At 25.6% G+C, this 26,279-nt stretch overlaps 1 protein-coding gene across 1 annotated transcript; it reads left to right on the top strand.

The window, feature by feature from the left end:
* The first annotated feature begins 577 nt into the window (after positions 1–577).
* On the top strand, positions 578–25,090 carry LOC136981743 (gamma-aminobutyric acid receptor subunit alpha-1-like). Its single transcript, XM_067278099.1, has 9 exons — positions 578–622; positions 11,300–11,403; positions 13,745–13,812; positions 19,488–19,711; positions 20,523–20,605; positions 22,619–22,762; positions 22,833–22,985; positions 24,476–24,708; positions 24,791–25,090. Exons 2-9 carry the CDS (start codon positions 11,325–11,327, stop codon positions 25,088–25,090), a joined length of 1,284 nt encoding a protein of 427 aa, XP_067134200.1. The 5' UTR covers positions 578–622; positions 11,300–11,324.
* The last annotated feature ends 1,189 nt before the right edge of the window (positions 25,091–26,279 follow it).

Here is a 26,279-nt window from a genome sequence, read left to right as displayed (position 1 = left end):
TCGATCTGTCTTCATTCTTAACACAACTAAATTTGTATTTTTTTATTTTTTTATTTTCTAAAAAAATAAAAAATTGACTTTTGAATTGTATTTAGATTAATATTCTCTCTCTCTCTCTCTCTCTCCACTTTTCTCTTATTTTTTTTTTAAATATAATTCTTTATTCGCTAAGTCATATTACATTATGTAACATTAATAATTTATTCAAAAAAAACCCATCAAAATTTAAAGATTTTTTTTACGTGTTACACAGGTATTAAACATACAGAACTTGTATCATTACTAAATACATCACATGGTGGCGCTAATGTAGTCCTTTACAAATTCTCTGCTATGGCGTGAGCATTGACAAGCTTCTAAAAAATTTTTTTCTCAAAAGTTTTGACACGTGTTTAATGAAGATTTTCTAATTTATTTTTTAAATTTTCGCTGGTTTTTTAAATTAATTTTAAGCGTTAAAATGCTCCAATATGATCTATCATATCTTACGTGTTATGTGCTCAGGATATCGAACGTTTTCTAGTAATTTCAATATAATAATATTTTACTGTCTGCTTACTGTAATGTTCGGAAATCAAAGGAATATTATTACCCTCGCTATAGGAATCAACGCTACTTCAAAGTGAGTTCGTTTTTGTTTCTAACAATTAAATCGCTATGCGATTCTTTATATCAATAACTTATTGTTTTATTGTTAGAATGTCGTGTCGAATTTTTATATAATTTTGTGGTTTAATATGATATTAATTATAATTGGAGTGTAATCATTATAATGATAATGAATCAGTGTAATTGGTGTTTCTTCTAATGCTTAAGAGTATAATTTTATATGTTTTCTTTGTATGTTTATCCTTTTATCTTGCATCTATTGCTTACTCTACTTCCTTACCTCTAAACGTTTAGTCTTTCTTCTTTACTTTTAGCGCTTATTTCACTTCCTCACTTCTGATGCTTATTCTACTTCTTTACTTCTAGTGCTAACTCCATTTCCTTACCTCTAGAGCTTGCTTTACTTCCTTACTTTTAATGCTTACTCTATTTACCTTACTGCTAATATTCTCTATCTGTTTATACATACTTCTAACACTTACTGTCCTTACTCTTAATGCTTACTACATTTATTCGTCTTTCTAATAATTATTCTAGTTGACTAAAACTTAATTACTTATTTACAATAAATTCCTTACTTTTAAAACGTTTCAATAGTCTAGTTATAGCAGAGTTTTCTTTTTTTTTTTTTCTTTTTGTTTTTAGTGGTTTGTGACAAGTTCCTTATTCCTAATAAATTACAACAGTGTAAGCTCCTTTATAGAAAATCCCTTATTTCTGATACTTTAAAGCAGCCCCTTATTTCTAATAAGGCTATGGTAAGCTTCTTATTTTTATAACATGACTTTAAAATAATTTCTTATACTCATGAATTCGAGAAAATAGAGAGGAAGTAAATCTTTCTATTGGATGAATTTATCATTTCTACAATCCATCACCATAAATTTTTACAGAAAAAAAATCAGAATGTAACATTGATGACGGAAGAGCTATTGATAGAGAGAATGTCTTTCGTTTCGGAAACTCTGTCTCGTGTCCCAGATAACACGTGATACAGTAAAACCTGTGTAAACCGGAATCACACGGTGAAATTTTTTTTTTTCTGATTTGGCAAGTTTACTTTTTAGAACAGAACTTTTTAAATCAGAAAATCGCTCTGTTCCGAAGAATTTTTTCCGTTCAGGCAGGTTTCCGTTTTAGACAAGTTTTGCTGTACTTATTTGTTTGTAACAACATCCGATAGAGCTATTGCTTACTAACACAGCAATTTTTGTTGGAGAATTTCAAATATTTTACAATATTCTCGATTGTAAATTTATGTTATTGTTCAATTGTCACGTCATAAATTATATTGTCGAGTGAGTTACAGACAGACAGTCTGTAAATCATTCTACAATATAACTTATCTCTGTGCTGTTTGATTCACTGCTTTGATAAGTTATTTTGGATGAAATCTTCCATAAACATTAGAATTTTTAGGAATTTAACAGATAAAAATCAGCTTATATTTTCTAAAAAATCATAAATACCTATTTTAAAATCTGTTTAACAATTTATATTTCTATAAATTATAATATTATATTAATATACAGTATTTACATTCATTAATACAATATTAATATTTATCAACGAATATATGTTTCTATAATTTGCTAAGAATCTTTAGTCTATATCGATATTGTATATAGAAATACATAAGGCTAAAAATATGTTTATAGATAGATAATTTATAAAATAATTTAATAAAAAAAAACAATTAAACTTAGTTTTTAATTTTGTTAATAGGAAGCAATTGTAATGAGGTTAATATAATCTTCCTATCTAATAATAATATATTATGCAGGATAATGATAAGAGATGAAATTTTATTATACAGTGTAATCAAAAAGAATGATTAATTTTGTATAGGACAATCAGAAGAATGATTTGTCTTGCATAGGATGATAAAAAAGGCTTAAATGTCTTGTTGTCAAAAAGATAACCTGTATTATACAGGGGATCAAAAAGAGTGATCTGCATTATACAGCAAAAGATTAGCTCATAGTATGTTGAAAAATCAAAAAGGGTTACTTAAATTATAGAGGAAAATCATAGTACAGTTAACTTGTATCGTTTATAATATGACTTTTTGATCACCCTGCAGTGTATACACAATTCCATAATTAAAAGTAATAAAACAATTCTTTGTATATTTTACGTTAAGTACAATAGAACAACGAACTTAAAATATACAACAATAGAAACGAAAAAACTTAATTATATACCAACGGAGCAGTTAGTTGTATTATTCAATAATTATTTCTGACAGTTAAACCGTGTTCACGTGAGTCCCAATGGAGTATGGCAATACACTTGAATGTCCCAAAATTAGAGAGAGGTTTCTCCTCTTCTATTGAAGATTCAGTTCTTCATTCTTACTAAAGGTAACCGAAATGTTTTTAAAATGAAGAGTTGTCTTGAACGGAAGCATTGTTCCTTCTTGTGACAAAAGTTCCCAATAAAGTTTCTTTTAAACTTTTAGTTTGCTTAATAAAATATTAATAAAAGGCAAATATTTCAGACCCAAGTATACCTTTCCACTACATTAAGTTACCTTTCATAAATGTACTTTTATATATTTAAGTAACTTTACATATAAAGTTTAGTAATATATATTTAGCAATATTAATTGAAAGAGTGTTTGAGTCTGTAAGACTTCGAGTAAACGGCTGGGGCCAATAATACAATTCGGTGTCAAATTAAAGGTATTGATGTGTATACCTGATGGCACTAAAGAGAAATTTAAAAAAGGTGCAATGGTTCGGGCCGGACAGGAGATTAAATTGAATTCGATCTGTACCGAGATTACAGTAAAACCTGTGTAAACCGGAATCACAAGGTGCAAACTATTTATTTCCGTTTAGGCAGGTTTCCATTTTGGACAGATTTTACTGTATATTATAAGAAATAATCTATATAGCTGTGTATTAAAAAAAATAATAATAATAACTTTTTATGTTAAAGTAACTACTTATATTTAAAAATAAATATGGAAAAATATTAATATATTTTTTTTAAAATATTTTTACAAATTTAAATTATAATATACAAAAAAATTTTTGAATATTTTGTGATAAATTTAAGAATAAATGTAATAAACTATAATTATTTTATAATTATTAAAATATTTTTTGTGTTATTTTAAAAAGTAATAAAATAATATAATTTTTATAAAATAATTTAATTTAAGATCGCGATATAAATGATGTAAATTGTGTCAATCAATACTTATATATTATATAAAAAATATTTTATATTTGAAATCGTAGCTTATATAAAATAAATCAAAGCAATATTTTATGCAGTAAATCTATTTTAAAATTCTACATATATTCGTTATAAATTCAATATGAATACATAAATCTCATTAAATTCGTTTTAAAAAATTTTAAATTCATATATATATATAGCTTTTATTTATATTTATTTTATATTCATTTTTATATACAACTAGATATATTATTTATAAATTACAGTCGAGCCTTCAATAACGATCACCTCCCATGAACGGCCACCTCTAAACATCCGCCATGTTTTTTTTGTTTTGGAACAAAAATGCATACAAAATGACCTTCGATTAACGACAACTTTTTATGTTTTCGTGACAGTGTCCGTGGTTTACAGGTTTAACTTTATTTATTATTTAATAAAGTGGAGTTTTTTAATTCCATTGGAATGTAAATTAGATTTTTTTTTTCTTTTTGGGTTCAGTCAGACCTGTGAACAACGGTCACTGACGGAAAAATACAAAATGGCCGTTGTTCGGAAGTGGCCATTTTTGGAGGTTATTTTGTATGCATTTCCTAAAGAAATGTTCCGGAAGAATGGCCGCTGTTTAGAGGTGGCCGTTATTACAGTTCGATTGTATTTAGAATTAATAAATTAAAGCTAAATAAGTAACTTGAAACTATAATGTTGTCTTTAAAATTTCGATTTTGGACTCTAATTTTTTAAATTCTATTGGGCTTTTAATATTGATGTACAGACCAATATTGAAGCCCAATAGAATTAAAATTAGAGTCCAATATCAAAATATAAAAGCAGGTTGTCCGCTATTTACAAGTAAATATAATAAATGTCCTAATTTGACGGATCTGGAGATTGTAAAAATGTCCGTTAAGTTGAGGTGTCCGCTATTCGGGAGTGTCCGTTAATGGCGATTTCACTGTACATAATATATATTCAATTCATTAAAAAAAAACACGAACATCACGCAAAAATTCCATTGAAAAATACTTTTTAAAAAAAATTACTTTAAAATAGCTAAAAATTTATTTTACGCGCTTATAAATGAATTTTATTACTTAAATATTTGAAAATTTTATATATATTATTCTTAATATTTTATGTATATAAAAATAAATGATGGAGAAATGATGTTAAAAATCAAATTCCAAGATGATGATTCTTGAAACATGGAAGTAAAGAAAGGAAAAAAAAAAGAATGTAATAGTGTTGATAATGATCTTCTTTCATGTTTGAAAGAATTTTTCTTTATTTTTTAAGGAAATATTGGACTTTGTTTTCCTGTTTTAAAGTATCTTAAAGTGAATATTATATATATATATATATAAATTTAAGAGAAATTGTTTTATGTCACGTCGTTTAAGTAAGGAAATGTCCATTTATTTTCTATGTCCATCAGCACGAATACAGCTGTTAAAAATATACTTAAAGTGTCTAAGTTTAATGATGAATTTTACTGCTTTTTTTTATAAACTATTTTGAATAAAAATCTATTTTATACCTTATATATCGAGAAATTTACCAGGGAATGTCTTTATTGTTCTTTCTTTTTGAGAAATGGTCGCTTCAAATCTTTCCATTATCTCCACTTGGAGAGAGGAAAGGAATTATTACTCTGTAATATATCTCCGTTATATTTATTGTAAATTAAATTTTTATTACATCTAAATACAATTTTTATAGTTTATTTTAATTTTATAATGTAATATTTCTCGAAATAATACGGAAAAATTAGTAAAAATTCGATTATTTATACATAATGTCCTGCAATCAAACCTCTATACAACGACCACTGATTGAGCCGTTGTACAGAGGTGTTTTGTTTTTAATTTTTGTTAGAAAGTTTCTGAAGAAGTTGCCGCGGTTTAGAGGTGGCTATTAATAGACGGTTGACTGTTATAATTTTATATCAGAAATCTATAAGAACAGCGCTTATTTTAATTATTTATTCTAAAAATACTGTATTTTAGAATTTTTTAATATATATATAAATGCTGCAAAATCTCTGAACAACGGCCATTTGGCTGGAACATTAAAATGGCCGTTATCTGAAGGTTATTTTGTTTAAAACAAGTTCCTAAAAATTGGCTACTGTTTAAAGGTGACCGTTTTTGGGAGGTGGCCGTTGTTGGAGGTTTGCTGTATATATTTTTATATTTTTCAGAAAATTTATTAAATATATAACCATAAATGTTTACTTTTACTGTAGGCTCATTATGCATCTATTATAAACTACTATTAAACCGTTTTATTATAAAGGTTATTGTTTAATAGTATATATTTTAATTATTTACTTCAAAAACGATATAATTTTTATTAAATATACAAGTTTTAACGCTTATAAACACATAAATTTATATATTTTTTTATTAAATTCGTTAATTATGTAACCATAAATTTAAGTTATTTTTCACAGTACAGTAGATTGTGGTGAGAGTAAAACGTAAGGTATTTTATAAATTAATTTAATAATCTAACATATTTTTCGTTATTATAAGCCAAAATACAGTTAAAAATCTTCTTTAAAGGATAAAAAATAAACTAAATTAATTCAAAAGTTATATAATAAGTAGCAATTTTTGTACAGTTTAATTCTGTAATCTTTAAAGTTAATGAACGTGATGTAAATTTGAGAAAAATTAAAAATTAAATAAAGTATTAATAAAAAAAGTGATATTTTCAAGAGCCAAAAGAATAATTTTATTATAAAAAAAAACGGAATTTATATATAGAAGTTCAATTCTGTTTTAACTTTTTTCTATCTTACTTTTGATTAAAGCATATCACTTCTATAATTCTCCTTCCCCTTCTTTTGCTTTATTTATTAATTTTATTATAGCAGTTACTATATATAACTTTAATATTCAATTAATTAAGAATATTAATCTCCTAATTCTTAAAATTTACTTAATAAAAGAGGCTGCAAATTTTAATCTTCTTTTAATTTTAAAAAATCACGCAAGTTTCGGTTTAGATCGGAAGTTCGAATATTGTTAATTGATGTCTCAAGCTCTTATGTTCTCAAGATTAACGAAGGACAGACAGTGGGAATGTATAGGAATAAATCATTTTATAGCTTAATTATTTTCCATAGACAAATGCACAAAACATTAAAAGTCTTTAACATTTAAGCTTAGTTTATTCAAATTTAAATGTAATAATAATAAATTTAAAACATTCTTAATAAGTTTTAACTGAATTAAAAATAAATAAAATTAAGCGACATTTTTATTTATCAATTGTAAATTATTTTCTTTAAATTTTCGCGTTATTTCAATTCGAAAATTTACCTCGAAAGGTGTTAGATAGATGACCGGCACGACTCTATCATTAAAGGAAAAGTATGATGTACAGAGCTAATTTGAGGTGGAGAGCATATATTTTAAATTAAATAAATGAAATATATACATATTTTAATAATTTAAATCACTTAAATTCATATTAACGCTAAAATTTACTACATAAAACTCTACGTTTAATAATAGTATTTATTTATATAAAAATAAAGGTTAATGTTACCTATGGTTCCAAGATGGCGGCTCGTCTGATTCCAGCAAGGAAACAGTGGGGACGCACGTTCTATCCTAACCTAACCTATTCTAATAATTTTGTTGGTAATAATTTTGGTAATTTATTAGAATAGGTTAGGTTAGGTTAGAACGTGCGTCCCCGCTGTTTCCCTTTTTCTATTTGCTGGAATAAGAGATGAGCCGCCATCTTGGAACCATAGGTAACATTAACCAAAATAAACAATCAATTATTTATTGTGAAATCGTCACAATATCTTCAATTATACTTTTCCCTGTCCATCATACTTTTCCTGTTAACAAGAGCCATTCCAGTCATCGTTTAGAGCAGTGGTTCTTAACCTTTTAGTGATAAGGGACCATTTATCAAAATTTTTCTCTTGCCATGGACCACGAGCTGTTTGGCAGTAATATAAGTGCTTATAAGGTGGTTCTATAAATTAAACACGTACAAAATTATTCGGAACCAAGAGTATTATATTATTTGCGAAAATGTTACATTAATTATATTATTTTAGTGCAATTTTTGTAACTGCATAGTGTTTACCAACTGCTGGATTCTTTGTTTAGTGCTACTCAAAGCCAAACGCATGTCGGCACTGGCATCCAACTGATTTCGATGTTTATTTTTAATTATCAAAAGCACTGAGAATCCTTGCTTGCATAAATATGTGGTTGAAAATGAAGTTAGGTACCGTAAAGCGATTTCTCGAATTTTAGAGGAAGCAATAGCTTTTTGGCTCCAAAAATCTTCAAGATTAATTCCTGTCTCAAAAGTATCCTTGCAGTTACTATCGTGTTGCATTTCAATTAACTCTTCTTGTGTTTCATCCGGCACCTCAGAAATATTGACTATGAAAGGATTGCGGATCAGTTTCCGAATACCTTTGTCCTTGCAGTCAGGAAAATAGCGATTGAATTCCTTTTTCAAGTTTTGCAAATGGAATGTAATGTTCTTTTGTATTTGTCCTCTAATCTCAGCACACTTCTTCTCTGTGCTTTCTATATCCGTTACCGGACTACGGCGGCACCTGGCGCAGGTTAGTAAGGTTAATAACGCGCCAAGGTATTTACTAGGAAAAGTTAAACCCAGAGAGGTTTCCCGTTGCTGTCTCTGGAACGCGATGTTACGCGTGGGAATAATGCCTTCTGGGAGGTCTTTTAAAGGAACTGGCTCCTATTCAGGTGTTACAAACGTGGAGAAAACCCGGAAAACTCCACGTGACCACCCTGGCGGGAACCCGCGACCAAACTCCCAGCGTTTAGCAACAGAACCGCTCGGCCACTGGTGGGCATCTCAGCACACTGTCTGTCAATAATAGGGTTCAATGTATCAAACGCAGAAAAATTCTCTCTTTCAACTTTGCTGATCAATAGGTCGATTTTAGCGATAAACACGCTGATTTTATCTTCAAATGCAAATATATTGCTAGTGCCTTCCAATTTCATATTTCCTGAACCTTGCAGTTGAAGGTTCAATTTATTTAGTTGTGCAAAAAAATCCACTAAATAAACAAAATGTATTTGAAATTTGAACTGACAGAACTCGTCGTCATTTATTTAATAATTTTAGGATGACTTCACGGACCACTTCGGGTGCTTTCAGGGACCACCAGTGGTCCACGGACCACCGGTTAAGAACCACTGGTTTAGAGTAAAATATTTGAATTGAAATTACGTGACTTTCGGTCCAAACCCGAAGTTACTTACAGTTAATCGGGATCTACTTTTCGCATGCCTTTTATATCCAGTCTCGATTTTCATATATTTAACACCGTTCTCCATATTAAAAAAGGACAGACAAACAGACACTCATGGAAATTTATAGGTCTATAATTTTTAAATTGCAGCGTAATTAAATAAGTTTTAAACAACAACATGAATATAACGTTTATAATCTTTAAAAAAATTAAACATTTTATAATCTCTAAATCCAAAAAATAAACGCCTTTCGGGTATTTTCTTTCTTTTAAATCTTTTAAAAAACAATCTTAAATTTAAAAAAAATTTATTTTCTATGTTTATTTATTTAATTTTTATAATATATTTTAAGCTATTAATTTAATATTTTAAAGAAATTAAAGTATTTTTAAGTCCCTCCAAAAATACAAAGATAATCGTAAAAAAATCTATAATTTTTTTCAATTCTTATATTTATTTATTTTTTCCTATTAAATTACAAAGTTATATTTTCTATAAAAAACAAAAAATTTATATGTTTTTTTACACTATAAATATATAAAACAACAGTTGTTATTTTAAACATCTGTCATGCTTTTACGTTTGAATAAAATATCTTGTATCAAGAAAAAGTGGAAAAAATACATCTAAAAACTTGAAAACTTCAATTCTTTTATTTTTATTATTTTAATATTTGAAAGACATTTTTATTAAATCGAAGAAAGCGTATACTTTTCAACGCTTTAATAAAATAGGAGCTTACATGCGTATGTGTGTCTGTGTGTTATATATATAACTCACTTAACACAGAATATATAAGTAAAAAAAAAAAAAAAAATAGGTAAGACACGAAAATTACCAATCAGTTTAAGTGCCGATCAACCTTTCTTATTAATCAGCTTATGAATTTCGTATGAATATTACATAATTTTAATAGCTTTTATGCATTACAAATGATAACTGCAGCTGATACTACCAAATGAAATTTCTCCGTTACTTGCCTTTAATTTTTAGTGTTTTTAGACAATAAAATCTCATTTTATGTATTGAAAATATTAATAATAAGGTTAAAAACATAACGAATGACAGTTCTTGATATATAAGAAGGGCGTATGCCGAATTTCGTAAGCAGAGTTCTGGTAATCTTCAACGAGTGGGATGACCCTAGAAAAATGGTTGAAAGGAAACGATTTAGATAATGATTGTTGATAAAATAATATATTACAATAAAATTGATTTTTATGTTATATTAAAAATTGAAAATTTTATATTCTTTACTTTGTAAAAAATTCAAATGTCATTAAATTCTTCAACATTAAACATCTAAAATATTCAATTGTAAATGCATGGTATCGATTGTAAAAATGCGGTATTTCTCTCCGATCGTTTCCGTTTCTACTTGATAAATAAGTAAAAAAGTAAGTAAAATACTAAAATCTAAGCAAAAAATCTAAAAGAAAAGTAGGAGGAAAATAAAAAAGAATTGTTTCTTTGATGAGAAAGTAAGTGATTTAATGTTTTTACGTTAGTTCTTTCATGAATAACAAATGAGAGTAAGGAATGTGGTTAAACTTAACTGTAAATTTACTTTAAAAAGAAACAAATATAAAACAAATAAATACATCTTTAAACAAGTCACGCTTTTAATTATAAACAAATCCAGCTAAGAGTTGCGTAACTTTCCCGGACAAACTTTAGAATTGTATATGGCGCCATCTGTTATAAAATTTTATTTTTTTAAATTTTATATTATTAATTATTATAAAACGAAACAAGCTTAGTTTTTAGGATAGAGATGAGTTTTATTTTATTTTATTTTTTTAAATTGTAAATGCTAACAATGAGTAAAATCTTCATTAACTCCGATCACACTCGATATATGACATATGATCTTTCCTCTGTATCTTCCTACCCTCTTGACCTTTAACTACAAAATTTAATATTATCAGTGCCCCCTAATACACAAACCTTCTTGCAAAATTTCAGAGAATTTAGACAAAAGTTACAGGAGTTCTTAAGCTTCAAAGTGGGACCGGTTTTTACTTATGTTAGGGCCTATATATAATAGCCGAGAAAGTAATAATTACTTAAATATACCAAATAAATTTAAACTTTTAACTAAAAAACCCCTCTAAAATCCAATAGGATTGACATTATTATTAATGATTTAAATTTGATTTTATGACAATTAAAGATAATTAATAATTTTAATGAATAAAAGCTATTTTAAACGAAATTTTTATTGTATTTATTTCTAGTCAAATTAAAGAAGTTAGTAAAATTATGTATGATACTTCGATTCTCCTTGATAATCTTTTATCAGAAAGGAATTACAATAGACACGTTAGACCTGGATTTGGTGGTGAGTATTTTTAATATTGTACTATATTTAGAAAAATTTTTGGTTATTTTATAGTGTAATTTCTAGTATTTTTAGAAGTTTATTGAATATTTTCTACGAATAGTACTTTAAAAATGCATTATTTTAGTCTTATTTAGCAGAAATTCTGGTGTAGAATATACCAGTCTATATTAGAATTAATTTTTCTACTGTTGAAGTGGTGTTTCTTACTAAAATTCCACTTCGAAATATACTAGAAATTCTAGAATAACACAGCAGGATATTTTTAGATTGTATTGTTTGTATTACTTTTAGCGTTTTTCGATATTTTTCAAATGTTAGAAATACTAAAGGGGAAAAAATAATACTACCAGAAGCACTTAAGAAACAATTGAATGACAACAGCATTAATTTAGTAGCCTATTGGAAAATATTAAAATTTAGTGCTATTTTTGATATTTTCTTCAGGTTTTTAATAGCAATATTTAGTGCTATTTTTTCTAGCTTTTTAATACCCTTCTAGATTCCAGTGAGCTCAGATACGATTTCCGTACAAGCCAATTCAATAAATAAGTCGAAAATTCTATAAGTTAATTTGAATAAAAGCACTTATTGATAAAGAATAAAAAAAAATAGAAAGTAGGTAAGTAACACGATATTAAATTAAGATAAGTTTTAATGATACAAATGGATTAATGCCAAATCATAAAAGCGAACATGCACACTCGGTTTATATTGCAACAAGGCAAAATGGTAAGTCATGTGTCAACTTGGACAAATTAATGGATATGTTAGAGAAAGGTTGCGTTTGACCGACTTCCTATCTTTTTGATGACAGAAAATTGATTGTAGTGAAATTTTTAGCATTCAATTTATCATTGGTGCAATTCTACTTTCCTTTATTCACTCGATTACTAGAGTAAAGTACGAGAGAAATGGTACAAAACACGCACATTCATAGAAAAATAAAGAGTAAATCTATTCGCTTTTCCTCTTTACTGGAAATTTGTAAAGATTTTCTTTATAATAAATGATCTTAAAATATATTTTATAAACGGTTTTAATGTCCCTTAATGATTCTACTTTTATTATTATTATTAATTTTACTTATAGAGGAATTATTTTACTAATTTTCTAGGTAAATGTGTAATTTATTTTATTAATTATTTATAAGAAAACATTTAAAACACTATATATTTATAAATATTAATATAATTAATTTATTTATATTTAAATATATTTTAATAATTCAGAACTAAAGTAAGTTTTTATTTTTTAAATTAATTAAAATAATATAACTTAGAATGAGTATATGTTTGTTGTAACATCGTTACAATGCTCTCAATTTTAGTGATGTCTTGCCCCTGTACATCATACTTTTCCTGTTAAGTCAATAATTGAATGCAATTATATATTAAAACATATTTATATTTATAATAATTAATTTTAATACTTATTAATATATATACAGGTGACTCAAAAGTTAGTTAAGTTACTATTGTAAAGGTTAAATTGCCATCTTACTCAAATACTTAATTATATTTTTATTATATACTCAGTTAACTCAGATTCACATTTACAAGTATACTTGAAGCGAAAAACTCCATACAACACGGTTAACACTCCATACAACACGTTTAACACTCCATACAACACGGTTAACACTTCATACAACACGGTTAACACTTCATACAACACGGTTAACACTCCATACAACACGTTTAACACTCCATACAACACGGTTAACACTTCATACAACACGTTTAACACTCCATACAACACGTTTTGGGCCGAATCGAAAATAAATTTATGAAATTCGTCTCATCAATTTAAAAATGGATGAATGTTTGATTACTAGCATTAAAAAATATTACTTGATTTATTTATAGTAAGAAATTAATAAATATATTTTTATAAAAGTCTATAAATTTTAGTCTATTAATAAATTTATTTTATATATTTTTAAATTAATAAAAATATAAATGTTAAGTTTTAGAAGCAACTTCTAATAAAACACACTTTCCTTTGACTTACACATATGTAACGTTACATATTTAAATTTTTTAAAGGCAAATTTATTAATTATTTCGAATTTTTTAAAAATTTTATAAATATTTAACAACTTTATGAAATTTTAATAATATTTTTATTAATTTATAAACCTAAAAATTTATTTTTTCGATAATTTTCTTTACTTAATGAAGCTTAAATGTGATACAATTTCTACAGTATTTTTTGAATTTTTTTCCATAAAAGCACTAAAAAATTATTATTTTATAAATTTATAAGATTTTATTAAATATAATTTATAAATTTACATTTTTTTTCTTATAAAAATTCTTTAAATTTCTACTAAAATTAGGCCCTCCAACGATTGTCCATACTGACATTGAAATTAGAAGTTTTGGTCATATATCTGAAAAGAATATGGTAAGTTTATCGAATTTTTCGACAAAAATTAATATTTTTTAAATTAAAAATAAATTCAAGGTGGTTTTCATTAATTTAGATGATAAATTTATATTAAATAATTGAAAATATTATCTTGCACAATAAATTATTCTGTATTATTAATTGCTTTCAACATATAGTTACATTCATCACTACTGAATTAATTTATTATATATAATATAGGCCTATATCACTTTATAATTATATCGTTATGCTGGAAAATTCTCTAAATGGCATTAATGCATGATGCAAACTAAATCAAACATTCATCAATTTGCACATAAATGATAGCTTAGTGCAGTATCGAATGCCTAAAAAATTCAGCAGCGAGTTGCGTATCTTTTCCGGCAAAAAAGTTAAAATTATGTGTGGCTCCATCTGTTACGAGATGTTATTTTATATTATTTATTATTATAAAATGGCAAAAAGCTTAATTTTGAAGGTAGAGATGAGTTTTATAAACGAATAGAAACTTCATTAAGTCCGACCCACTCGACATGTGACACGTGACCCTTTCTATCTCGCCAACCCCTCGACCTTTGTCCACCAAAATTTAATCGCATCAATGCCCCTAATACACGAACTTCCCTGCACAATTTCAAAAATTTTTGACTAAAGGCACATGAGTTATTAAGCTTTGAATTGGGTGAGCATAATCGTGTCCCGACACACATACACACACTAACATCCATACATACAGAAAAAATATCCCCAAAATTTATTGTATTTTACGTTTCAAGGTCTACTAAGTCAAAAATTTTAAAAATCTGGGATGGTCATTTTCTAATCAATCTCCGTACTTTCCGTCTGTTATAGGCCAATATAACAGCCGGAAAAGTAAAAATTGTTAATTTAAATAAAGTTTAAACATTTAAAAATAATATAAATTCATTTAATATTTTATTCTTGTGCATAATTTTGAATTTTTATCAAGCTGTTGTAAGAAAATCCTTTTATTCATCTTGTATAATTCCATTCAACGCGAACCTATCAAGATATCTTTTACGGCGCATTTCGCAGTTAAATCATCCTTCGTTTCCATTCAGCTTTGCACAGAATCTAAGAAAAGATATCATTTATCCTTCTTACTACTCAATAAATCCTTTAAGGAACTACTAAAGATTAGGAGATAATCTCAACTTCTGTATGGTTATAATATAAAAATCCGACCATCTTCAAGATTCTCCTCTTCTTCTGCTTTAGAATTCCAACTTTAGATAGTTTCTGGTAATTTTTTAAAATAATTTCTGCATTTTTGTATAATTTAAAATGAAAAAATTCCTAAATTTCTATTTAGAATTTTGCACAATAAGCAACAGAAGTTCTTGTTATTCTAAGATGAGAAATCCTGCATTCTGAATTATCTTTATAAATTATTCATGATTAGTAATTTAACAATGGAAGAATATTGTCGAATTTCTTGCAAATTATTAAATACTTTATCATAATGTAAAATTTTTTACATCTTAATTTGAAAAATTTACTTTCTAAATTTTTAATGCATATACTCCACTTATCATTCTAAAATTTTCAGGATTTATAACTTCTGTAAACTTCCACAATATATATATATTACTAAATTCCTTTAGTTATTAACTGGTGATCATCTCTTGATCATCACATGACTACTAATGCGATCATGTGATAAGATATGATCACATTAGGCTAAGTACTGTTGTATATAAAATTCTCCTGTATTTAAGAAAAACATCTAATTTTTTAAAAAATATATCAAGTTATTCAATAAAATTGGAAATTATATTTGTAAATTGTTTAAATGTCTTAAAATTCCGTTAATAAATTTCTTTAGTAGATGATGATAATAATAAGGAGGAGGAGGAATGAGTAAATAGATTATAAACAGATGATTTCAAAATATTAAACGACTTGAAAATTCCAGTTGCAAATTTCTGTCAATAAATTCTTTCAGTAGACCTAATTGATGATGATGATGATGATGATGATGATGATGATAAATCTATAAATAAACCATGAAGAGATAGTCACAAATTATAGTTGCAAAATCTTTTTAAAAAAAGCTTGAATTCTACTACTACTAAATTTCTTAATTAGTTGATCAATGAATCAATAAAAGAATCGTTAAAAGATGATCACACAAGTACTGTACTTTCCTATAGGCTATATAAAACTCCATGCTAAGATGAAACTGAAATAATTTTTTTTAAATCGACTTTACTTGAAAATTATACTTGTAAAGCAATTTTTATATTCGATTATTATTTCAAAATCTACATAATTGCCATTATTTTAAATAAAGGAAAAGCTCATTATTTCAAATCATACACTTATCTTGAAAAGAGAAAATTTGCAATTGTTCTTTATTGCTAATTGTTAAGATGGTTCGTTCAAGAAGAAAGTTTAAAATTTAATTAGATTGATTTCAATCATAAAAATAATAAGTATTAATTATAAAAGAATTTCCTTTAAACGATAGGAAAAAAATTTCCTTTTTTTCTAAATGATAATTACAAAAATATTCTGAAACTAAATTTAATAACTTCAATTTGCGAAATTTAATAAAGCATTTTAAAATTAATTAATTAAATATTACGTTAAAAATTATACTTTTCACATAGAAAATAATGTTAATAACAACCTTAAATCTAAAAATTCTTAAATATAAAGAATATTTATTAAATTTTTACCTTCTGAAATAATTAAGTTGAAGCGAATGGACGAAAGTTTATTACTGTATTGATATATATAATATATATATATAATATCGCGTATTATAATGAATATTTATACAAATTAATCTTATTTCATACATATAAATTTTAAAGAATTAAATAAAAATTAATAAAAAAATAATTTTTAAACATACGCGGTACTTTGTAAAATATGACGGAAACAACGTATTAAAGAAGTTTAGTAAATATAAAATATAATTATGACATACAAAGATAAAAAAACTTTGCTTTTGTCTTTCTTTTTCGCCGTTCTTATTAATTTCGCCGTTTATTAATTCTTTACTTTTAAAGAAGTTTAGTTTAAATAAATAGGCGTGTCTATTTTTCTAATATCCAATGAAACTGTTAACAATTATATTTTTAACCAATCATCGTTAACATATTTCATTTTTTATTAAATCTGAGCTTATTTACATTTATTTTGTATACATTTGTATATTTGATTATTTCTAAGGGTTTCAGATTGTGTTTATTAAATATTATAAAAATTTTGTAATTATAATTAATTAAAATTTAAAATTAAAAACACGACAAACATAATTAAAATAATTTTTAAATATAGGCATTTATATGCAGAATATGACATAAACAATTAGTTAAAGAAATTAAAATATAAAATAAGTAAGTGTGTCTATTTTTTTAATATCCAATCACACATTAAGAATTAAATTTTTAACCAATCGTTCTTCAGATTTATTTTTTACATCTTGCTTGAACAGCAGGTTACTACCTATGTTTATTTAAATTTATTTTGCATAAATTTACATAGTTTTATGATTCACGATGGTTTCAGATTATATTTATTAACTGAAATATTGATAGTCCAGCTTTATATATAAACAACTCTATTTTAAATCTGTAATTAAATTAAAATTTAATTGCTTCAAGCTATTCTCAGTTCTTGTATAAGATACTTCACGTTTTAAAGCATTATAAGAATAAAATCTTTCAATACTTTTTCTTTATTTTTGCTAGCAGCATTAATTCTGGCGATGTTAAAGTTCATCATAGCCTAAGGAAAGATTTGAACTAAGTTTTAAACTTATTCAAAAAAGCATTTTTAAAATTTATTAAAATAAAAATAAACAAATTTAATAGATTTTTTTATTTACATATTTATGTATGTTATAAAAATATTATTATTTTTGTGTACAGAATTTTTACTCTAGTTTCTAATTTTTTAAATTAAAATTTAACTCCATAATTATTAAATTTATAATTTTGTACTTACAATATTTAAATTTGTATGACTTTATGTAATTATTATATATGCAACATCGAATTAATATAGAATTAATTTATAAAAATTTCATAAATAATTTTTTTTATAGTAGGTTATAAGTTCAAACTAACATAAAATTTTAAAAAATAATAATAATTTAAAGGTCAAAAGATCGTACAAACTTTCACTTCCTGCTTTCTTTGTATTGAAACATCTTACTATCAAGAAAAGAAAAAAAAAAAAACCAATATAAAAATTGATTTGATTCAATACTTTCTTGCGAAAATTGAATTATTCTTCACATTTTAAAGAAGAATTTATATTAATTTATATAAAGAATAATATAATATTTAATAAAAAAAAATATAAATCAATTAAATATTCATATTTTCTTGATTCTTTTATATTTTACTTAAACTTTACTTTCTATAAATATACACGTTCTTCATTGAAGTTATTCATTTTTAATTATGTAATAATTTTTAAAATATTTTATAATTATCTTCAATGAATATATTATGAGAGAATTTTATAAAATATTTATAAAATAACTACAAATATTCGTTGAAAATCTACTTTCATAATGGTCTAATAATTAACTTTTAATGGGGTCATATATTATTAACTTAAATTAACAATTGTGCTAAGTGAGCATTCTTTCACTAGATACTTGTTATAAGAAAATTAAATTATGTTACCTAATAACTGTTTTTCATTATTATTAACACATATTTATGATATTAACATCTATTGTAGCTTATAATTAGTAACAAATCGTTGAAATTAAATTGACTCTAACCAATCTACCAAGCTTAATAATTAGAGTTTTATTGTTACCATACATCCATTTTTCTTAGAAAAATACTTTAAACAGTATTTAATTATGGTTTGTTTGTATTCATTTTTACTACATAAGTACATAATTTCTTAATGTTTTCACTAATGGCTCTAATTAACTCACTAATTTACTATTTACTAAAATTATTAACATTACTCAAACATTAGTTACAATATTTTAACAAGTAATAAAAAATTGTATTTTATGTATGTACGTGTATGAGTAAGCTTTTAGTTTATTTAGCTAAAAATTACATAAATCTTTTTAAAAATTTATGTAATTTTTATGTAATTGATAGGAACTCTTATTTTATGAGATTTTTAATTATGTCATTGTATGTATTGGTAAGTGTAAAATATTCAAATCAATGTCTAGGAAATACGGTGTGCAGTTTCTAGACATTAATTTCGACATTCTGTTCTTAGACACTATCCATGAACTATGTGGTTTCTATAGACAATTTCAGCATTCTATCTAGGACTTTCCTATTCCCAAATAACATCCTATCAGGAACAATGTAGTTTCGATACATAATTTCAGCATTCTATCCAGGATTCTCTTATTCCTAGATAACATTCTAGCAGAATATTATGGTTTCTATATGTAATTTCAACGTTCTGTAGAGAATTATCTTGTTCCTAGATAATATTTTAGCATGAACAATAAAATTCCTGTATATAATTTCAATATCCTGTCTTGGAATTGATTAATATCTAGAAAGTACCTGTACTTATAACAATTAGTATATACTGTACTTGCCATATTTTTAAACAATAATTTAATGCTGTATGTTCCAGTGTTTAGAAATTAGAATACTTATTTTATAACAAAGAGAAGTATTTTGATTTTAATTTCTAAAGTTGAAAGCAAATATTTTTTGTAGGTATATTCATTAGATTGTTATTTTCGTCAAACATGGTGGGATAAGCGCCTTACTTACTCAAATGAAACTTTCACCGTCCTTTCAATGGATTGGAAATTCCTTCAGAAAGTATGGACTCCTGATACTTTCTTCCTTAATGGGAAAGGATCCTATTTACATAAAGTATCCGCTCCTAACAAGTTCATAAGAATTGCCTCCGATGGAAAAATGCAATATTCTATGAGGTAATGAAGTTTGTTATTGCATTTACAGTTTAAAACTAATTAATATACTGTTAATATATGAAATGTCTCTATTTTTGTATCTTGTAAATGAGAATTATGTTGTAACATAGCTCTATTAATATTATTTAGATGTACATTTTTAATTATTAGTAGAATATTTTTAGTTAATAACGGGATATTGGACTTTACAGGAAGTTTTGGAATAGAAGTTGACTGTTGGAGTTAGCAGTAGGTTATGGACTTTAGTTGAATGTTATGGGAGTTAACTATAGTTTTGAGATTAACAGTAGGTTATAGGATTTAGCAGTAGGTTGTGATATTTAGCAGTAGGTTGTGGGATTTAGCCGAAGGTTGTATGATTTAGCAGTAGTTGTGGGAGCAGTAGTTGTGGGAGTAGGTTGTGGAATTTAGTAATAGTCGTGGGAGTTCTCAGTTGGTTGTGGGCGTTAGTAATGGGCTAGAGGTTGTTGAGGTTAGTAACAGACTTGGAATTAATAACGTAGGTAGGAATTAGTGTTAGATTGTTGAGGTTAGTAATAATACATCAAAATTATAGTCTAGAAGTATAGTAGGCTATTGGATTAAGCAGGTTTAATAAGCAATTAGACTTAGTAACGGGATTTTGGAATTAACAGTGGTTCATTGGAATTAATGGTAAATCATTGAAGTTGATGATAAGTTATTGAAGTTAATAATATGATATTGGAATTAGCACTAGATCGTTACTAGTATAAATAAATAAATATAAAAGTTAGCAGCAAGCGATTATATAAATAAAATTTTGAAGTTATCTAATGTTTTTCTTGAACAGATTAACAGTTAAAGCGAGCTGTCCAATGCATCTGAGAAAATATCCTTTGGATATTCAAGCATGCCCACTAGAAATTGGTAGTTGTGAGTGTAAACACTTTTAAATTAAATTATATTTATAGCCGTGTATATATAAAATAAATTTTTAAAAATGATTTTTCTTTATTCTAAAGTACTGTACCACCCGTCAACTGATTCGACATGTAGAGGATTAATGACTTAGTCATTAAATATTGAAGAAGTGTATAAAATTAGAAATTTAACAAATGGAATTTTGAAAATATTACAAAGATTATTATTAATTTTTATTTAATTAATCAAGATGTTCATCTTTGATCTAAATTACGAATAATTTGAAGTGAAGTTGAATTAACTCCTGTCAGATTATGTTAATACAGAAAATTAGTTGTTAGTAAGGAAGAACTTTTGAAAATTATTGTTCTATATTAAAATATATTCTATTTTTATAGTTAAAACTTGTTATTTTTTCTTATTATAATTAAACAAATAATTTAAATCTAGTGTTTTATAACGTAGTGAAGTGTTATAGATAGATGTAAAGTTAGATGTGTTAAGGTATATAGATTAGTGCTATGAACATTACGATGATTATTTATAATGCTTACAACACTAATTTAATGTTAATTAATACTAAATTAATCTAATTAATGATAATTTTACACTAATAATACTAATACAAATGTATATTGTAAAACTAATTTATATTGGTTATAATGCTAATTAACACTAGATTGCATACTAATATATACTTATATTATAACACTATAGACTAATTACTAACATTAACGCAGTATTAGTTTATCTAAAAATCTCTTACTATATAACACTGAACGCATTATTGTAAACGTTAGAAGTATTCACAGAGATATTTTCTATCTTGTAATGCTTGTAACAGTTGTAGTAACGTACTTAATATAATGATACATGTGTTATAAATTCTAAAAAGACATTTTTGTACCCATGTAATGCTTGTAACGATTCTATTGTTACAAGTAAAGTATGACACATGTTACAAGTATTATAACAATGGTTTAAATCTTTGTAAAGTTAGCTATACTTGTAACACTCTCCATGTAATGCTCGAAACTATCAAATACAACAAAAACTAAATAAATAAAGAAAAATTTAGTTATAAAATTATCAAAATTTTAAATTTCTAAATGTAAAATACATATTTAATTGTAAATTTTTTTATTCAATTAAATCATGTTTTAAGAACGCAATCACTTTTTATCCAAGTAATTTACTCTAAAATTAAGTAATTTATAAGTAAAATTATATAACGATTAAATAAAAAACACAAAAGTAAAAAAAATTATAAACAAAATATAATTGTAAAACTAAAAAATTAAAAAATTTCGTTAAAAGTTTCCACGCGATATACTGCAATTTCGAAACTTTTCGTATAATTAATTAACATTTTGATAAATTTAATCGGAAAAAATTATTATAATTACAATTTTTTTGTCATTTTTTTCATTTTTTAAGAAGTTAAAAATATATCGATCCAGTTAAAAATCCTCATTTATTTTTAGTTCATCAACATTTTAAGAGGATATGGAAGCGATCAACGTCAAAACTCGACACGAAAAGATCGAGTAGACTTTTCAACTCATTCACTATCTTCATAATTAATAAGATAGAACCAAGTTGGGCGGTAATGTAACATCTGACCTCGTAGTCCCAATGGCTCTTTAACCTTTAAAGAGCAAGGGAAAAAAATAAGGAAATAACATTCATCTGAATAACTTATATCCAAAGACACTTTTGAATATTCCAATACATGATTAATTTGAAGCAACTTAAAGTTCGATTTTTTCCTTTTTTTATAGAATGATTGAGTACTTTTTGGATTCGTTAATATATTTAATCAATTCTAAAAGTGTTCTTTACTTTTTATTACCATTTTTTTTTTTACTTTAATGTGATTACTATCGAGATTAGAACCATACTTTATAATGTAACCATCGTAATCAACAGATAGTAAATTGTTGCTTAATTTTATTAATTTTTTACAGGTTAAATTATATTTAACTTATTAATTATTAATTAACTAGCTTATTTTCTTACTTTTAGTTGCTTATACTACAAGGGATGTTATTTACGAATGGAAGAAAACGAAGGGAAAAGCTGTGATCTTAGCTGATGATGTTACTTCATCTCAGTATGATTTTTTGAATATATCCATGTCAAATTTTACTATTATAGGACCTGCTGGAGGTAAAATATTAATATTATATTCTAAGTTAGTTATTAAATATACTACTTTTTAAATAATCCTGTTATTTAGGTCTCAGCTCTGCTTTAAAAGTTCGATTCATGCTTAGAAGAAGACGTGGATATTTTATCTTGCAAATATATGCACCAAGTGCTATGATAGTTGGAGCTTCTTGGGTATCTTTTTGGATTAATCCTACGGATGCTGCAGGAAGAGTTGCTGTTGGTAAAATCATGCATTATATACATACTTCATTACTAATTTTTGGTGAATTAATTTCAAAAATAGAGCAATAAATTAATTTTTTTTAAATAAAACACTTTATAATCTCAATTTTCTCTTGTTTAAGTCTAAAAAAATGCATATAAAGTATATACACTTATATAACATAAACATATAAAACTGTCAATTTTTTGGAAAACTTATGGAATTTTCAGTTAATTTTTCATTTGGTTTTACACGAAAAATAACAGATTTAACAAGAACCTCAGATTTAATTATGATTCTATTCAACTATCAATTAAATCTAATTTGAACTATTTAACATACCTTTACACAATTAGTAGATAAACAGTTCTAGTTGTTTAACAAATATTTACATTAAAATTTACACAAAGTGAAGTACAAACTTCATAATTACACGTTTAGTTTCATTGTAACATTATTTATCGTTCAATTCTTAAGTTAATTTACCATTTATTTCGATTACAAAGAATATTAAGAAGGAAAAAACTTACAAATGAAAAATATTCTGTTTTGCTGATATATTTTGGTGAGAAATAACACATTTTCTTTGCCAATTTTCATAAGAAAGAATTGATTTTAATGAGAAATACCTCATTGAACTGAGCTATTTTGATAAAAAATAAATCAACTTTCGAAAACATTTTTGATAATTCACATTTCTGGTTTATTTTGATGTTAAAAATACATTTCCCTTGACCCATTTTGATGAAAAACAGACTATTTTGCTAATAAAGAAGCTGAAGAACAACTTACGATGAGAAATAACCCATTTTACTGATTCATTTTGATGCGTATGATGCATTGTTCTTACCACATGCATCCTCAGAAAATTTCAGAGGGGGCGAAACTTGGAGACAAATAATTATACCAATAAATTTTTTTATAATTTTTCTGGATTTTTTACAAGTGGATTATAGAATATACTATTGCATCAAAGCATCCAGTGGCGGAGAGTGGTAAAGTTACAAATCTCAATCACATTTACAAGTATAATTTGTGAAATTTTTTACTCGATTCCACGAAGAGAAAAATATCCAATTTTCCTCCCTCTGTGAATGCCCGCGGATTTCTTCCATTTTAGGAAGAAAAAATCTATTATGCTGACCCATTTTTTTAAAACTAATTTTATGAGAAACATCACATTTTCTGTCTAATTTTTAATAAAAATTAGACAGAAAAAGAATATTAAAATCGAAAACTATAGAGTCATACCACCATTTTGCTATCAAAAAGTCTAAAGTAGACTAACTCCAACAAAAATTAAGCCATTTTGCTAATTATTTTAATGACAAATAACATATTTCTTTGCTCATTGTGACTAGAAATTATCCATTTTGCTGTACTATTTTTTTTCTGACGAAATTAATTTTGACATGAAACATCATATTTTGCTTAGAAATAAATCCACTCTGATGCGACATAATACATTTTAATTAAAAACAATCCTATTTTTCTTACTTTTTTTACAGGTGCAATGACCGTGCTGACCCTAGTGACTATGGGTTTTGGTGGCAAAAGCGCATTGCCACGTGTGGCATACGCCACAGCGATGGATTGGTTTGTAGTCATGTGCTTCACCTTCGTCTTCGCAGCTATGGTAGAGTATGCATGCGTTAATTTAACAGATCGTTACTATACGCGCAAAGCCAACAAAGCTAATGCTTCGAAGAGTGTAGAAAACGACGAAGAAGCCGAAAACAAAGTATTTTTAAAAAACAAAGAAATTATTTAATTTTTAAAAAAGTAAAAATGTATTTTTAAACTGTACAAAATAAAATTTTCAGGAAAAAGAAAGTGATAAAGATATTAAAGAAGAAGAAACTATAGAATTAAATATAGAAGAAGAGGAAAAGGAAACAAGACATGTGTTGCTACCTAAATGGAAAAAAAGGAAAAAATCAAAGAAAAGAAAAATCGAAAACTATAGAGTCATACCACAATCTGTGATTCAATCGCCATCAACAGCTGCCTATCGGATCGACAGATACGCTAGAATCGCCTTCCCTTCATTTTTTACCTTTTTCAACGTGATATATTGGACGTTATATCTTCATTTTATAGACGATCAAATCGAAGATGACTAAAAATAAAATCCTCATTAGTTAATTAAATTTAAAAATTATTTAATTAATAATTCGATCCTTACTTTAAACAAATTCACCAATATTGGTTCTATTAAATTCTAATTTTTTTTTACACAAAAATTCTTTAAAAAAATCTAAAAATTTTTCACCGTGATAAATGTTTAATTAATGAATTTTTTAAAGAAATTTATTCACATAAAATAAATGTTATATACACTGAATCGCGAAACACTTCGAATAATTTAAGGAATTTTTTTTAGACGAGTTGAATTAATTTTTTTTAGAAAATATTTCATATTTTTTCCTAAATGAATATTAAAATTATATATGTTATATAGCTATAAAATTTTAAAATATAAATTTAATGTGTGTGTGTGTATATATATATATATAATAAATTAGGGACCAATATATCTTTAAAAATGACACGAATATATTGTAATTTAAAGCAAGACAATCGCTACTAAAGCGCTTATAGAATTTAAAAATAATTAATTAAATATGCAATTTTAGAATGTTAATAATTGTTTACACTTAGACCTATATATATGCAGGGTGTAACATAGTTTGAAATGAAGCATAAAAAGTACATAGATTTATGTTAAATTATGAAATTTTCCTGAGAAAAATGTTTTCGGTTGTGAATTATGCATATATTAGTCCATTCTGAAATGTATGTACGGTACAGTATAGTACAGCAAAATTGTTCATTTGATTGGCTACTAATAATTCAAATATTTTGAAATTGAACAAGTTTGCTAGCTGATTGGTTTAAATTGAAAAACGTAATAATATAAATTTACGAAGAGCTGGGATTGGTCGAATCTTTTCATCCAATTACACAATCAATATTTCCGAAAGTTTACGAGTACTTTTAAACGTCCACCAATCAGAAACGACGACGTTTATCACTTATTAAACGTTGTTTTAATTATAATTAACTTATAAAGAAATTAATATTAACAAAGATCTGTGAACACTTCAAAGATAAATTATGTTATATCCTGTATATAGTATCTATATTGTACAGTATTTGTATATAGGAAAAAGAATAAATGGAAGATTTATTCTATCATTTTTCTTCAGCTAGTTGAACTTTGACAATGTATCCGACACGATGCCAATTCATCAATCATCTCAAAGCAATAATACAATTAATCTAATGTTATTTATTAAAAATAAATTATGT

Source organism: Centruroides vittatus, unplaced genomic scaffold (genome assembly GCF_030686945.1).
Source record: "Centruroides vittatus isolate TY-2023 unplaced genomic scaffold, ASM3068694v2 contig_790, whole genome shotgun sequence".
In the NCBI taxonomy this organism is placed as follows: Eukaryota; Metazoa; Arthropoda; class Arachnida; order Scorpiones; family Buthidae; genus Centruroides; species Centruroides vittatus.
This window is presented reverse-complemented; position numbering and strand designations above follow the sequence as displayed.